The 17626-nt window shown below is 29.7% G+C and overlaps 1 protein-coding gene across 1 annotated transcript; it reads left to right on the top strand.

Moving 5' to 3' along the window:
• Positions 1–107: 107 nt before the first annotated feature.
• LOC130892416 (arf-GAP with Rho-GAP domain, ANK repeat and PH domain-containing protein 2) lies at positions 108–16184 on the top strand. The gene is made up of 12 exons (XM_057797833.1): positions 108–1553; positions 2706–2942; positions 3286–3643; positions 5025–5218; positions 5887–6122; positions 7971–8094; positions 9589–9801; positions 9859–10046; positions 10098–10346; positions 12657–12791; positions 14081–14299; positions 14360–16184. Exons 1-12 carry the CDS (start codon positions 530–532, stop codon positions 14621–14623), a joined length of 3441 nt encoding a protein of 1146 aa, XP_057653816.1. The 5' UTR covers positions 108–529; the 3' UTR covers positions 14624–16184.
• Positions 16185–17626: the final 1442 nt, after the last annotated feature.

Raw genomic sequence — 17626 nt, 5'->3', positions numbered from 1 at the left:
TTTGTTCAAAAAATTGTTAGTTTCAATAAAAAATCCTTCGTTTGTAATTAATTACGGAAGGTTCTTTATATAACATATTATTATTCTTTAAAAAATGCCTGCATTATGTTAAATGAAGGTTAAGGTTTTTATTTATTTATTGTTAATAAACGTCATTGATGTTGAATGTTTATTGATAAACTCATAAAAATGTTTATCAATTAACAGAATAGATAGAGAATTAGTGGTTAGAATAAGATAAAAAGTTAGTGAAATACGAAAATAAGCGATAATATGAGATTAAAATATAAACCCATTCTCTTGTTGATTTTATTTAATTGAAAGATGAGTCATTCTATTCAACACAATGTAGTTTATTACTTGAAATCCGATCGTTTGCACAATAAGCATTTTTTATTTGCGTTCTTTGTTTGAAAATATAACTGTGATATTTTAATTACCAACTAAAATTGGCTGTAAAAGATAAATTTTAACATCCTAATAAATTCGCTGCAAGTCTTGTTTAATTAATAAATAGTGAGTGAATAATATGGAACCTTTGCCAAGTCCACGTTTAAGAGAGTTAAAAAAACCCGTACCTACACCTAGACGAAGTATTAAAAGCAATTTGCAACAAATTTCTGAAAATTCTAAAAGTGAAGAATCTGCAAAAGAACATTTGAGCAACGTTTTAAATATTCCACCACCAAAAATCGAAACTAATAATAAATTAGTGTCTACAGAAAGTTTATGCAGCAGCAATGAAGAAACTACACACACAAATACGTTAACGAGGAAAGTAAGTTCAGTATCAAAACAATTAGCCGATGATATAAGTCAACTTGTACAAGATAGAAAAAGAGCAGTGATTGAGGGAACTAGACAAAGTGTTAGAAGAATTACTAGAAGGTTCAGTTCAAGTTCTCAGAGTGAAAATGCTTCAGAAGAAACGGAACCGCCCGTGAAAGGTGACGAAGATAGTATCAGTCTATTTAGTGCTATAACATTTAGTTCACCCCTGTTTTCATCAGAAAATATTTATAATAACGCAGAAAGTGAAAGTAGATCTACTTCATCTGAAGAAAATTTAATTGGATTACCACCTCCAAGTCATCCTCCACCTCCTTTACCAGATGAAAGCTTATATGACGCCCCATCATCAATTTCTTCCAGTGGAAATTCTGGGAATTCGTTTCCTTCAAAACGTGAAAATTATGAAAGTGTTTTTCCGATTGTTTGTGAACCAAATGTTAGTAATGTCAATGATAATTTTAACTACTTATTTCGATCAGACTCTTGGAAATTTTATGATAGTGTTACTCCTAAGGATGGTAAAACAAATTGTGTTAATCCTCTAGATAATACTTCAAAAGGATCAGATACAAAAATCAATAATGAAGATCTCAATTTACAAGTTACTGAAAAGCTGGAAAGATCGGCGAGTGGAAGGAGTACTGTGTATGAAAACCATGAAATTCAGCTACAAATTCCACCTACAAGACCACCACGTCCATCTAAGAGTGTTATTTTACAGTTTGATCCTTTAACAAGGCCGGAAAATATTCCTATATCATGTAAGTCTTTTTAAATTTGGATAGAATAGAAACTTTCTAAATCATAAATTTATTTATAATATTATTAATATATAAATAAACTTTGAAGGTCACTTAAATAATATTTACTGTATATATGATAGTCATTTATTTATTTATTTCATTAATTATCAATTAATCAATATTTGATTTATTATCTAAAATTTATACTGATTATGAGATTATGGGGTCTGGAAATTATTGGTAAAGAGTCTGTAAGCTTTTGTTGCTGTAGCTCAAAATTGTTTCTGCTAGTTTCAAAAATTTGAGATCATTTGCAACGTGTTGCTAATGGATTTTGATATAATAGTTACCTAGGAGCTAGTAATAAACTAGAAACAAACAAAAAACAATCACATTGTTATCTTGGAAATTGACTCAGCTGCATACATAATTTCAAATATGTTGCTGATATATTTTGTTATAATAATGGTCTATACAAGCAACAATAATATATATAAACAAGATTTTTTCAATATGTATCAGTTTGTATCAATTTGGGACTTGAAACAGGATAAAATAGAGCAGAAACTAAGTTTTTCTTCACATAAAGTTGAATGCATTCAAAATGTATTGGTTTATATAAATTCACGATTTGAAACCGAATAAATAGAGCAGAAACTTTGTTTCTCGTTTTATAAAATTGAATTCATTCAAAATGTATTGATTTGAATCAATTCAGAACTTGAAAAAGGATAAAATAGACCAGAAACTTTGTTTCCCTTATATAAAGTTGGATTTATTCAAAATATATTGGTTTATATCAATTCATGACAGAAATTAGCCATAACCTTTTTTTTGCAAAAATGTTAGAAATTGAATTTTGTTGCTAATTATTTAGGTAGTTATTATAGCAAAATTCATGAGCAACGAATCCCAGATTGTTTTAAAACCTGTGTGGCTACCAAAATGTCAATCCTGTACCCATATGAATCAATTCGTTACACATTGTAACCTGCATTATGGAAAGTTTGCAAATTAGAAAAAAGAAGGTTACGTAATAATTATTCACCCTGTATCTTCAGTTTATAGGTATAGTAAGCAGAAATTATTCCCAATTAGATGACATACTAACAGTTTCTATTAAACTAAGAAGATTAGTTTTATAGAAAAGTGAATTTCCAAATTTTTCAGTGGATATCGGTCCATCTCCAAATGATATTAAATCCCTGGAAGAAATGCTACAAGGAGATCTATACGGAAACATATCAAATGCACACACTCTCGACGATTGGAGCATATCCAACGATTCCGAAACTGACGACGTCATTAGTCCTCCTACTCCTCCCATACGTGTAGATTCATTACCAGAAGATGAACAAGAAACCGAAAAAAACAATCAGAAATCGAAAACTAACTGGTACACTCAAGGTAAATCATAAAAGTGTAACTAATTACCCATATTTGCTCATAAATAAAATAATATCTTTATGGTAGTTATTATATTTATATAACCTCCAAATAAAATCTATATAACTTGTTTTTTATAATGAAGATTGTTGGTAAATGTTTTTTCTATATATAGAAAATATTACAATCATCGACAGTGCCTCTAAGCAATTTTTTTATGTTCATATTTTCAACTATAACTACACTTCATGGTCTTTTGAGCCTTATATAAATAATACCCGGCTCGAAGGACCAGAAAGTGAAAGTGAAAACCTACATTTTTTTCTAGTTTCCCTTCTTCGAGTCTGATTCATATTTATTTTAGATAACCAAGAATCGAAGTCGACTTTAACAGAACCGAAAAAATCCAATTGGTTCAAACAGGTGAAGGGTGTATTAGAAAAAGCACCTGAAGTAGTTAGAGGTATCAAAAATAGAGATAATGTTGTAAGTAGAGCAGCCATAGGTGTTAATATGATCATACAAAAGAAAGGGATGCTTTATAAAGTACAAAACGGACCAGTTGAAGATTTGTTTGGCGAATACAGCGGTAGATGGTGTATTTTGGAAAATTCTAGTCTGTTGTGCTATTCCGATAATTCTTGCCAGAATCTGAAGGAACATTTTCCGGCTCAAAATCTTTTGAGTGTTCAATTGCTGCAGGATAAGAAGTATAATTACAAGTATGTAAATATTACTGTTTTTTTTTGAGATATTTAATTTTAATTACAAGGTGGAAGCTGAGGGATGTTTTGGTATTTTTTTCCCAAGTAATTCAGTTGTTATGAAAAGTTTTTAGTGGATTTCTACAGATTTCTGTTTAATTGAAAAGTTTTTTGTCAATTTTTGGTTATTTCCAGTTATTTTTGTTGCCTTGGTTTGTTTTTATGAATTATATTGTGAAGGTATTTATAAAATTCGATTTGGATACTTTTTGTTTGTTCTGTTTATTTGTTTTTTGTTTAATGAAAATTTTTTTTGTCACTTTCTGGTTATTTCCAGTTATTTTTGTTGCTTAGGGCTATTTTTCTGGATTATATTTTAAAGGCATTTATAAAAATCAAACTAAATACTCTTTGTTTGTTTCACTTTCACAAATCTGTTGTTTTTTAATCAATTTCAATGTTTTAAGTGTTGTTTTTATTGTCCTTTTTTGTTTTTTACTTAGTATGTGTTGTTTTGGATGATTTTAGTACTTTCTAATTGCTCATTTTTCTTTGTCAATTATTAATATTAGTTCCTTGTTATTTTTAGTAATTTTCACTTGGTTTTCATTTGATTTGAATCAATTTTATTCTTTCAATTTCTTCATATTTTTTTTAAATGGTTTCAGGAATACTTTTTTAGTTGTTTTTTGCTTGTTTCCCAATAGTTTTTTACATTCTTTTCTTAGTTTAAACGTTTCTTGGTAATACTTAATAATATTTGCTTATTTTGTTTACTTTCCAATTGTTTCTCTTTGGTTTTTTTTACTCTTATGATTCTCCCACTTTTTTATTGCTCATCGTTTGTTTTCAAAGTTTTTTCATATAGTTTGATTAGTTTAAATGTTTGTTAGTCATAGTTATATATTTGATTGTTTATATTAGTTTTAAATTTTATTTTTTCGTTTTCTTTTGATTTTATGATTGTACTTCAGGTAATAATTTCTTCACTTGTTCTTTTATCATGTTTTCAATTAGTTTTATTTGTATAGTTTCATTAGATTTTTTGGTAACACTTATTTATAGTTATCCATTTTATATTACTTTTCTTCCTTTTCTGTTGTGTTGAATTCATTATACTTTTATAATAACTTTTTGCTTGTTTTCAAATAGTTTTTCAAATAGTTTTTCATATAGTTTCATTAATCCAAATGCTTCTAAGTAATATTTTATTATATTTAATTATTTTAAATGATTTTCAATGACTTTGATCGGGCTTCTGTTCTTTTCATTAATTTAATTTTTTTTCATAATTTTTTTGAACCTCTGCTTCAGTTAACTTCAGATTATGTCAATATAATTCATTTTTACCTATATATCCATCATTTTCTTAATATTTTTTCAATATATTCTCCTTTAGGTATGATAACGATGAACTCTACTGTTTCGAGTTGAATACCACTGGGAAAACGAGAGGCGGGCACATTTATGGTTCAAGAAATAGCGCTGAACGGAGAATTTGGGTTCAATTCATCTGCGAATCGCTCACGTGCAGGTTCTCCACTAAAATAACAACCAACATAAATCGAATGGGATGGGCGTATCTTCGAGAAGGTAACTTTCAATTTTTCAACAATATTTCCAATTAAATTCAGTGCCTAGGTTAAAGTGATAAGTGTTTTTGTTATTTCCATATAAAGGAAAGGTGTAAAAAACGCCCCAGTTCAATTTAGCTCAGTTATATCTTAAGGAATCATCTAAACCAGTCCGGTATTGTTCTTATTCCATTTCTGATCCAATATGTCTAGTTATATTTTCTAGAAACGACCATACTTAATCAGGAAGAATCTAGAATGTTCTAGAATCTTAAATTGTCTATATAAGTAGTGCAGCCCTATCGAATTGGATAATAGTGAACTAAATTTTTCTAGAAACGTCTATATTTAATCAGGAAGAATCTAGAACGTTCTAGAACCTCTAATTGTTTGTACATGTAGGGCTTTGTTGTCAAATTGGAACTAAAATTTTCTGGAAACTTCGATACTTAATCAGGAAGAATATAAAACGTTCTAGTACCTCAAATTGTTTGTGTGCGTAGTGCAGCATTCTCAAATTGGATAGTAGTGAACTAAAATTTTCAGAAACGTCTATACTTGCTCAGGAAGAATCTAGAACGGTCTTGAACGCATTGTTTGTATATGTAGTGCAGAGTTGTAAAAATGGAGAGTAGTGAACTAATTTTTGGAAATATTAGTAATTCTTTGTTGTATATATGTTTGCAGGTGTTAGTGGTAAATGGATGGGAGCTTGGATAGTGTTAACACAAAGGGAATTTTGTTACGTGGTTGACGGTCAGCCTGTTAAACATATGGACTTGAGGAAAGCGAGGTGCATCGTTTTGCAACCATATTCGGATACTGATAACAATCCCAAAACCAACGACAAAGGTCCTAATATGTTGATCGATTGTCCGAATATGGTGTTATATTTGAGAATGTGGACTTCGAGGGAAACTAAGGTATCAATATATTGAGAATGTGAATTTGATTTGAAAAATGAAATTTTTTATTAAATGGAATCTAAATTTTGAGAGATATTTTTTATCAAATTAAGCTCAGAGAGTCATTTTTTACCAGTTTAAGCTTCGGAAATTTTTTTATCTAATCAATTTTGTATAAAGACCAAATTAAGCTCAAAAAATCAACTTTTTTCTACATTATATGCAGAAGGGTCAATTTCACGACCAATTGATCTTGTAAAACTATTATTGAACTAACTTATACTGAGAAAACTTATATCTTGAAAAATTTTTAATTCGGAAAGACTATTTTTTGATAAATTGAATTTGGAAAAGCTAATTTTTGGATAATACAACTCAGAAAAGTAATTTTTAGACTAAATTAAATTTGGAAAAGAAATTTTTACAGAAATGACCTTAGAAAACACTCTTTTTAGTAAAAGAAAATAATTTTTAATTATATTTAATGAAGTAAAGCCAACTTTTGATGGTATCAAACCAATTTTTCATTAAATTGATCTCTTTTTTCACTTAATAGAATGAAAAAAGTTCAAACTAAATTTGGAAAAACAAATTTTTGACAAAATTTACCTTACAAAAGCCTTTTTTGACAAAAGAAAATAATGTTTAATCAAATCTAATTAAATGAAGTCAACTTTGGATGGAATAAAACCATTTTTTATCAATTTCTTCCTTTTTTCCATCAAATAGAATGAAACTAAATTCAATTTTTACTAAAAATCCATTTTAAACTAAATTAATCTGAGAAAACTCAACTCTTAACCAATTTTAACTTGGAAAAGCTATTTTTTGATCAAATTGAATTTGGAAAGGCCAATTGTTGGATAATACAACTAAGAAAAGTCATTTTTAGATCAAACTAAATTTGAAAAAGCAAATTGTTGACAGAATTATCGCTGAAAAAGTATTTTTTGACAGAACTAACCTTAGAATAGCCTCTTTTGGCAAAATTGAATCAAGAGAAAACAATTTTTAACCCAATCCAATTTAGAAAATCTGTTTTCCAACCACATAGAATCAAAATAATTCAGTATGTACAGAAAATCCTTTCTAAACAAAACTACACTGAGAAAACTTAATTCAACAAAAAATTCCAACTTTGAAAAGTTATTTTTTGATCAAATAAAACAGTTTTGACAAAATGTAATTTGGAAAATCTAGTTTATGGCACAACTAAACTCAAAAATAAATTTTTCACCAAATTAAATTCAGAAAATAAGATAAACTAATCAAAAAAGACAATGTTTAACCTAACTAATTAATCAACAATTTATATACAAGGAGTTATCTAAAATAACCTGAAATACCATTGCCTCTGCTTCTCCATTCTTATGAGTGATACATCTTGTCGTTAATAGTTTTTTTGGAATTAAAATGTGGAATTTATTTCAATAATAATTTTCTATTATTGACCCTACTGACTAGGGTACTTCATCAACTTTATTCGTTTGTAACCCCTCATCCAATCATTGATATTAGTTGCTTCAAGATCGTCTACTTATAGTCTCTCCATCAAAGTCGAGGTTGTTTTTTTCCAATTTGAGCCCCATGGAGCTCTACATAGTCCTTTAACATGACTGTCTGCATATGTAATCTAGAATTTCTTTTGCTGTAATTGCTTTTGGTACTCCAAATTAAGTCTGTCGGTATTTATTTAACAGTATCTTGTCGTTTTCTCAGGTGTCTGAAAAAATTTTGCTTGGAACTTTTTCTAGGTACATATTTTTATTTCAACCTTGATTCCTTGATACAGATAAAGTAAATCTAATGATAGACGAATATTGTTAAATATCCATATTGTAGTTTATACAAAAACAATTTTTATAGGTTTGGTGCCACATAGTGAAATTAGAAGCACATAACAACGGGGCAAATATCGATCAACACCAACTAACCAAAAATGATATTCCTGTGGTAGTTGAGAAATGTATTAACTTCATTTATGCGCATGGTAAGTAGAAAAAACAAAACTTTTTTGATAATGTGTCTAACTGTTTTCATCTTTATTTTTTTTTTCACTTTATATCCACTAAAAATAATTCACACTTTTATTTTTATTAAACGGTTATATTAATCTAGTACATTAAGTCGATTATTTCAACTCCAATAACTTAACTCATCCCTAAAAATCTCTCGATTCATTCCAAGTGTTTGGTACAAGGAGATTTCAAAAGTAGTTTAAATACACTGTTCACTTTTTCTCAGCCTTGGTACAGGAAAATGTTAAAAGTAGTTCATTTACACTTTTATAATATTCAACCCCGTTTCAGGGAAAGTAGTTCATATATTCTTCTGATCCGCTGTTTTCTGCAAATATTTTTTTAAAGTAGTTCATTTACACTGTTAGCTGCTTATTTTCAACCCTGTTAAGAAAAAATTCCAAAAGTAGATCATATATACTATTTATTTCTTCTTAGCCACTGTTACACTGTTTATTTTTTCTCAGCCAGGGAAATTTAAAAAGTAGTTCATATACACTGATTGCTTCTATTCGGCCACTATTTTTTGTGAGAGGAACATTGAAATACTTGTTCACTTACATTGTTTGTTTTTTCTCATCCTGTTACAAGGAAATTTCAAAATTAGTTAAAATACACTGTTTGTTTATTATCAGCCGCTGTTCTCTGTTATACAAAGACTTCAAAAATAGTTCATTTACAATGTTTGCGTTTTATCAGCCCTATTGTAAAGAAATTTTAAATGTAGTTCAAGTACACTATTTGTTAATTATCAGCAACAGTTGTGTTACAGGGAGATTTCAAAAGTAGCTCGTTTACACCTTTTGCTTTCTCCCATCCTGCTACAAGGAAATTTCAAGATTAGTTCAAATACACTGTATTTTATTATCAGCCGCTATTTTCTGTTATAGAGACACTTCAAAAGCAGTTCATTCACTCTGTTTGTGTTTTATCAGCCCTATTGCAAGGGAATTTCAAAAGTAGTTCTTTTCACTGTTTTCTTTCAGCCCTGCTACAAAGAACTTTAAAAGTAGTTGAAGTATACAGTTTTGTTTGCTTATTATCAGCCAATGTTCTCTGTTACAGAGAGACTTGAAAGTAGTTCATTTGCACAGTTTACTTTTTCTCAGATCTGTTACAGGGAAATTTCAAAAGTAGTTCATTTACACTGTTTCTTTTTTCACAGCCACTGTTTTCTGGCTCCAGGATGTTTGAAATTAAACCATTTTATATGAAATAGTATTTTATTTAATGAAATATCATCTAATTGTTTGGACTTCCCTTATGCTTGACGGTTTGTCATTTGAAGTCATCAAAGTAAATCTAAACCATATAAATTATTCTTTTCATTTAATTTCTTGTTTGGCAAGAATTTCGGTTTTTACTAACTTTTGTTTCACTCAATCCTTTTTAATGACCTTTAAAAATTCACAATCAATTCCATATTTTTAATACAGGGTCACTTCTAATAGTTCTATTAATTTTAGGTAGTATGACTGAAGGTATTTACCGAAGACCTGGACAAGGTTCTCTGGTTTCAGAGCTACTAACAAAATTCAGAAAAGACGCTTTCGCCGTCCAATTAACCAGCGATTTATGTACAGAACTCGAAGTAGCAACGGCGTTGAAGAGATTTTTTAGAGATTTACCGGAACCTCTGTTGGGTAGTAACCAACGTCAATACTTTTACGAAGTTTCCAGTAAGTACTCTCATTTATCCTTAATAACAAATTCCAAACATATTCGATTGTTTCCAGAACATAAAAACAAAGAAGAAAAGATAAGAATGTATAAGGCTGCATTGGATCAATTACCTACGGTGTCTTATAATACAACAAGGAAATTAATCGGTCACCTACATTTCATAAGTTCTCAAAGTTCTAAAAATTTGATGACTGTCGAGAACCTCTCCAGCATATGGGGTCCTACTTTAATGCATTACGAGGTTAGAACATCATTTTACCGGAAGTTTTGTGCTCTATTGGGTCATTTTTAGGATGTAGACGGTGAAATAAACGTAAATCATGACCATCAACTCGATACCGAAGTAGTTAGTCAATTGATAAGATATTATCGACACATATTTCCCGAAGATCCTGGGGAATTGGAAAAAGAAAAGATGATGTTGAGGGTGCTCGAGAAATATTCTAAATCACAAAAAAGTAAAGTTGCAAATAAATCGGCAGGTGATTTAAGAATTTGGGTATATCTTCATAATAAGGAAGGTCAATCTTATAACGTTTCGGTAAGAAAAACCAGTAAAATGACACTAATAGTTACGTTTTTTGGTCCTTCGAGTCTTCTAGTCGATTAAAATCCGGCTCTAAAGACCAGAATAAGTCTAATTATTAAAATGATCCTAATAATTACATTATCTGGTTCTTTGAGCTGGATATTAATCAACTAGAAGGCTTGAAGGAGCAAATAAGGTATTTATAAATCAAACCAGTAAAATAACCCCAATAATTACGTTATCTGGTCATTCGAGCCTTCTAGTTGATTAATATCAAGATCGATAGTGTAATTTTGATAATCAGTTAAGGGTGATACATGTTTTATTCATTATTTCATCACTATTTGGTCCTTCGAGTCTTCTAATTATACTGTTTGGTCCTTCGAACCTACTAATTACACTATTTGGTCTTTCAAGCCTTCTAAATTACACTATTTGATTCTTCTAGTCTTCTATATGATATGTATCCGGCTCGAAGGACCAAATCGTATAATTAGAAGGCCGGAAGGGCCAAAAATAGTGTAATTTTAATCATCATTGAAGGTAATGAACGTTGTATTTAGTATTATATTATATATTATATATATATATATATATATATATATATATATATATATATATATATATATATATATATATATTGTTATGGTATGATAATGTGTAATGTTTATTTTTATAAATTTTTTTTTTTTTTAAATAAAATCAGATTTTAATTTGGGCGCCATTAATAATTATTTGAATTTCTTTATTTTATTATTATTTTTTTTTTTATTCTCAGGGTATTATATTGTGAGGTCAAATTAAAAAATTTTATTGCGATAAATTGTTATGGTTATAAGGTCAGGTGATAATAGTTTTAAGACCGGGTCTGTTCTTTATAATGAATAAAATATTCAAAATATACAATTTCTTAACTAGCTATTACAATTATTTTATTTTACATTCATTCATTCATTGATACTCGTAATTACACTCATAAAACTAAATTATATGGAAATGTGAACTCAAATATTATATACTAAAAGAAATACTTAAACTTAATAGAACAGTACCTTAAGTGTTTGTTATGTTGTATTTTTAATTTTTTTTTTTTTATTGGAAATTGTTACCGCCTTGCAGAATAAATAGATACTCCGCTGTAGTTCCACTCCTGTTCTTTTCCTTTTCACAACTTCTTTATCTTGGAAATTGTTCCTTTGTGCGTATTCTCACTTATTTCACTTTATTTAATTGTTTTCACTAATTTCTTATTACTACACTTATACAATTATTAATTATCAATCCTTTGAATATTTTATGCCTTTTTTATCAAGATTTTAATTTTTTAAATTTCAATTCAAATTATTTTACTCTTCTTTTCTTTCCAAAAAATTTCTCTCGTTGTTGATTCTTTTCGTAATTCTTTTTTTTTTATTTTTTTTTTCAACCAATGATATTTATTTTAAAAGTTAGTTACTAAATTGTCATTTCTAAATTTTTAAATTATTGTGACTTTATTCAAATAATATTATTCTATAATTTCTTTGTTGTATTTATTTCATTCTTGTTATTAATTTTATCATTGCAGTTGTCAAAATTTTTATATTTTATCATTTATAACCTTAAAATTTATGTTGGTATGTCACACAAATTTTTGAAGTTGGTGCTCCTGTTTTTATCTGTCAATTTATGGATTAAATTCTTTGATTATACAGGATTTGTCAAAATTAAATAAGAATTTAGAATATAGTGTTGGCCAAAACTTAATATAAAGAATGTTATTTATTTTATTGTGATAAACTGCTCTAAGTAACCGAACAACAGAACTGAACTTATTGCTTTATTTATATCTTATTATTATTTAATAATTTATTTTGGATATATTCATACCATAACAATATATATATATATATATATATATATATATATATATATATATATAGGAAAATAAATTGTACTTGCTCTATTTTTCCTGATATCTTCCATATTGCAACTTTTGTCCTAGGTATAGTAATAATTTCGACTTGGTCCTTTTTTTCCTCTGATTTCAATAAAAATCTACAGGGTGAATCAATTTTCATCTTCGGTTCATTATAGTTGCTATATTTCTTCTGATGTCTTATTCTTTCTTTCCATATTGTGAATTCTGTCCTGTGTACTTTGTGTTCTATCTTCGATAAAATTATTAATCATCTTAATGGTTCACCCCATCTCAATATCAGTTGTAAATAATTTAATTAAGTTCGAGGACCACATCCTGAGAAATATTTTTCAGTAAAGTGTAGTTGAAAACTTCTGCTTTTTTGTCACAATAATAGATCATCTCCTATTTTTTTTTTGTAGGTGGGCCCAAATAAAACTGCTTATGATATTTGTAAAGAATTAAGCTCTAATATCAAATTTGCTGTTCACGAACTGGTTTTGGAAGAGATCATTTTGAATGATAAACTAATAAGGCCGATACATTACCAAGAAAAGGTGAGTGATTGAAGAAAAGCAGTAAGGCATAAATAATGAGTTAGAGGGGAATAAGAATTTGAAAAAGTGGAAAAGTTCAATTACGATGTTGGTAGTGATAGAAAGAGATGGAGATTGGAGAATAGTGAAAAAAAAAACAATTCTAGTGCTAATAAAAGTTGATAACAGTGAATATAATCAATCTATAAAGTACCTAGAGAAATAATTGCTGAAGATATAGAGGAAAGAGTATAAAAAATAAGAATAAAATGGCTCAAACATGTAGCATCCTGCAAGGGGTACTAGGAGGTAGCAGAAGACAAGAAACCCGGATCTAAGTGGTTCAATGAAGATGATTTAAGAATATTGGGAGGAAAACCAATTCTAGTGCCAATAAAAGTTGGTAACAAGTGATTATAAACAACTTATGAAGTACTGAAAGAAAGAATTGTAAAGATATAGTGGAATGAATGTGGAAACAAAGAATATAATGCCACAACCAAGTTGCATAGCGCAGAAGAAACCAGGAGGTGGCAAAAGACAAGAAAGACCCAATGAATTTGTGAAACGTTAGATGGAAAGAAAAATACTTAATGGAGCAAAATTAACGAAGAAAGTTAAATTTAAGAAGCATTTATGCGACATAATCCCATAAGAGATGTTTATAACACTTTTTACTAACAAGCAAAACATTTAAAACTTCAAAATACAACCAGAATTATAATTTAACCCATGAAGAGTGTGCTGCAACTGTTGCATCGATTGTAGAAGTACAGTAATCGATTATTAGACCAATAAAAAGGTTCTTAAAATTAGAAAGGAAGAAAAATCAGTGCTATAGACCTTAAAACATAATATAGATTTAAAAGTAACTGTCTCAAAGTTAGATTTAGCAGTGAAGACAGTTACTTTTAAATTTTTTGGTCTTTGATGGTCAAATATATTTTATTTACGGTTAACGATTGTCGTTTTCCAGTATATAGTAGAGATTTTTATCCAAATCATAATTTTTCTTGAAGAGTTTGGAATCTTAGCAATGGTACTAACAGTTTGTAACTTATATCTCAATCCAATAGAAACTCTTTATGTGTTTAGAGCATAATTTACACGAACTATATCTCAAATTGATTAAAATGAGATCAAAAGTACTATGAGTGATGTTAAATAAGTCATTATATCATTTATAAACTTATTTGGTACTTTTTTTTCACAAATCTTTCAATAAGGTGAAAGTATTGGTTCTAAAGCGTTTCATTAATGAAATAAGGGTAGGTAAAATTCAATTTATCCTATAAATTTGTATGTTTTAGGTTCTCAATGTCGTCTTGAAATGGGGATACTGGGATGAACAAGACAGGAAAGATAATTATTTAACACTGGCGCCTTTATCCAAATATTGGGAATATATTTTGGATAAACCATATCCTGTATCAGGAGAAATGAGATTCGCGGATAGCAAAACGAGACTGTTTAAATTATTCACTTTCCAATTTTCTCAAGGAAAATTGACTTGTTTCAAAGATAAATCGGTAAGTTGAAAAAATGAAAAAAAAATAATTTCTAGCCTGATTTATTTTTTATATTTACAGGGAGAAGTTACTTTAAATTGTTGGAATATCGAAGATATAGTTTGGTATTTGGGTCACGAATCAAAACGTAGTACACAATCGAGATGGACAATCACTTTCATCGATGCCAATTCGCATCCCATCAGATCGAAAAATTCTCCTTATTTTGGATCAGTATTAGTTTGGAACGATGCCGCCACAAGAGCTAATTGGTTGAGCGCCATGTTGAAAGCCAGATATCCCAATAACCTAACGCCGCCTCCAAATTTAGTGTCTATCGAGTAAAATAACGATTTTTAATTCTAATAGTGTTAGAAAAGAATGTTTTTTAAATGGTGTACAAGAACGGTCATCATGTAACGAAAATTTTCGAATTTATATCGAAAACCAACAAATTTTTCAAATTATCATCCCCAATTTTCAATACTACCTCTAAATTACCTCCATGCTTCCATTTTCATTGTAATAGATGTCATTTATCGTCCCGTGGTTGTTTCAACTGCGTTCTCTTTCCACTTTTTCTAGTAATACCATTAGTAGACAAAAATCGAGAGGTATATGGTCTGGAGAGTGTAAAGACCATGATCTGGAGTTAGCTCTGTGTTTCCAAGCGTTTGTTAAACTTTTATCCAAAAGTTTATCTTGATCTTGATGAAAATGTGCGCAAAATCTTACATAAAAATTGGAAACTACTGTTAGTTTGAAGTCAAAAGGTGTATGAATTCTGGAAAGTGTGGTGACCATGATCTGGAACCAGTTCTGCTTCACCAACTGTTGGAAAATAATTATACACATTTTGATTGAGATCTAGACATGAATGTGCAGGAATTCTTTCATTAAAATAGGAAACTACTGTAAGATCGAAGATGAAAGATATATAAGGTTTGGAGAGCGTGGAGACCAAGTTTTTGAACCAGTTTCGACTCTCCACGTGTTTGTAAAACAATTATTCCAATGATGAATTCTATCATGACGAAAATTTAGTGGAATAACTTTTAGATTGAAGTTGAAATGTCTATAAGACCTGGAAAACGTACAAATTAAGCTTTTGACCAGTTCTGTCTCTCCAGGTGTTTGGAAAATAGTTGAACATGTATTAGCCCCCATCTTGCCAAAATTGTTCAGGAAATCATCCATAAAACTATTCAACTATTCCTGTATAGAAGCTTCCAAGCGGTAACAATCATCTTAACGAAAATGCGCAAGATATCTTCCATTAAAAGTGGAAAAAACTGCTAGATAAAATTGGAGAGATGTAAAGTCTGGAAAGCGCGAAAACCATGCTTTTTAACCGGAAATCTGCCATACATCGGTTGTCCGATCCCAATATAATGGTCGATTAATATGTAGAAAACTATTTGGGTCTATAATGGGGTCCAATAATTGTTTTCAGAAAAAATTAATCCATTTTTTTTGTTATCAAATAAAAAATGTTGAAATTTGAGTTATGAATAAAAAATCTGATATTTTTGTTAATAACTCAATTTTTATGACTAATATGTATGAAATTATTTAAAAAAATGATTTGGTGACCTTTGGACTTGGATAAATGGATTTAAAAATATTCCAAACGTCCACCATTTTTCGTTTATCACCCATCCTAAAATATTATTTTTTAGAGGGTAAACATTTTAACTGATTCGAATTTGAATATAAATACTTCCTCTATGATGTGCCTTCAAAAAATTTATTTTTTTTTCTATTAAGAAAATGTATTTTACTCCAATATTTTATTATCAATCATATTTATATACAAAGTAATTTTGAAATATTAAATTTTATATGTTAGATCCACAGATTTTTTAAATAATTGTTATTATAATAAAATAAATATTGAATTGTCCAATTTTGTTATACTAAAGTCCTTTACATTTAATATTACAACTTACTAAACAGCAATAACTCGACGTAAAGCTCTGAAGATGATAATTTGGCTATCGAAACGCTCGTCACAGTGTAATTGTTATTGTTGGATGGCTACCGAATTTTTCTCTTTTATAGCTTATTTTTTACCCAGAATACTTTTTTTGCTTTTTCTATGTCCTCGAGGCAATTTACTGCCTGCTTGCAGTTGACGTCGTTTTTCCGTCAAGACAGATGATCCCTAGTTCTTCATTACATTTTTCGTGATATTTGTCGGTTGTTATTCCCATTTTCTGGAATCTTGTGTATAGTACAATGTCTAGTGATTCCTCCAACGACTAGCTAATCCATCGGCGGGCCCAGAACCCGTTCTGGATGTATCTAATAGTGTTGAAATTACGTCTCTTAAACTGTCTGATAGCAAAACAAGGTAGGGATGTTTATTGACTCTCTATTCTACGACATCGGCCTTTAATAGTGTTAAGTGAGCCCTACCAGAAGGTTTACAGAGGTCGACATAAGTTTGGCAACGCTGTCGAAAAAGATTAAAAAAAGCATGTTCGTGCTTCAGATAGTTGTATCTGTGTCATGATAACAAGTGCTTACCGGCCCAGCAATATACTTTGTACTACTTTTTAAGGTTATGTTATGAAATATGGAAATTGAGCTTTATCAAATTTTTCTGAAACTTGGAACAATGATAGTTTGAAGCAAGCACAGTATCGGTAGTTCTAAAACAGTTCTGAAAACATATGTGAGAGCTCGGGTACATTCTAGAGTAGTAGAGATAGGAGAGTTCTAGCACCGTGTCGACCTGGGGTCAACGGTTTCATTGTTTGTGGTTTTATTAAAATACTCTCCATCAAAACTACACCTGAAGTATTCTAAGGTAAGGAAAGGAATTAGTTTCGTCCAATTTTTCTGAAACTTGGCACAAAGATAATTTGAAACAAGTTTCAATGGACACGAAACTCTAAAAATAAGTAGTAGAGACAGGAGAGTTCCAGCACAGTATCGGCAGTTCTAAAACAGTTCTGAAAACATATGTGAGAGTTCTGGCACATTCTAGAGTAGTAGAGATAAGAGAGTTCTATCACAGTCTCAGCCCGGAGTCAACGGTTCCATTGTTTGTGGTTTTATTGAAATGGCTTACGTTAAAACTACCCCTGAAGTTTTCGAAGGTAAGAAAGGGAATTGGAACTGTTGGTAAACTTAACACAATGATACTTCGAATCAAGCTGATTAAAAGTCTCAATGGGCACGAAACCTCCCTATAGTAGAATGTGGCTTTGGAACTGGAATTTAGGGGTAGTTTTGACGAGGTTCCAGTGGGTTTTGGATTTTCGCACCCATTGAGACTTGTTTCAAACTATTATTGTGCCAAGTTTTGGAAAATTTGTTCGGAACCCAATTTCCATAAGGACT

Source organism: Diorhabda carinulata, chromosome 4 (genome assembly GCF_026250575.1).
Source record: "Diorhabda carinulata isolate Delta chromosome 4, icDioCari1.1, whole genome shotgun sequence".
Taxonomy (NCBI): domain Eukaryota; kingdom Metazoa; phylum Arthropoda; class Insecta; order Coleoptera; family Chrysomelidae; genus Diorhabda; species Diorhabda carinulata.
Note: the sequence above shows the minus strand (reverse complement) of the source record. Positions and strands in the feature narration are given on the sequence as shown.

What these genes read in the sequence shown, in the direction of transcription:
- LOC130892416 (XM_057797833.1), top strand. Translation starts at nt 530, where the DNA reads ATGGAACCTTTGCCAAGTCCACGTTTAAGAGAGTTAAAAAAACCCGTA. An exon ending in GGAAAATATTCCTATATCAT is followed by an intron (nt 1,554 to 2,705) that starts GTAAGTCTTTTT and finishes CAAATTTTTCAG; the next exon opens with TGGATATCGGTCCATCTCCA. An exon ending in CGATACATTACCAAGAAAAG is followed by an intron (nt 12,792 to 14,080) that starts GTGAGTGATTGA and finishes TGTATGTTTTAG; the next exon opens with GTTCTCAATGTCGTCTTGAA.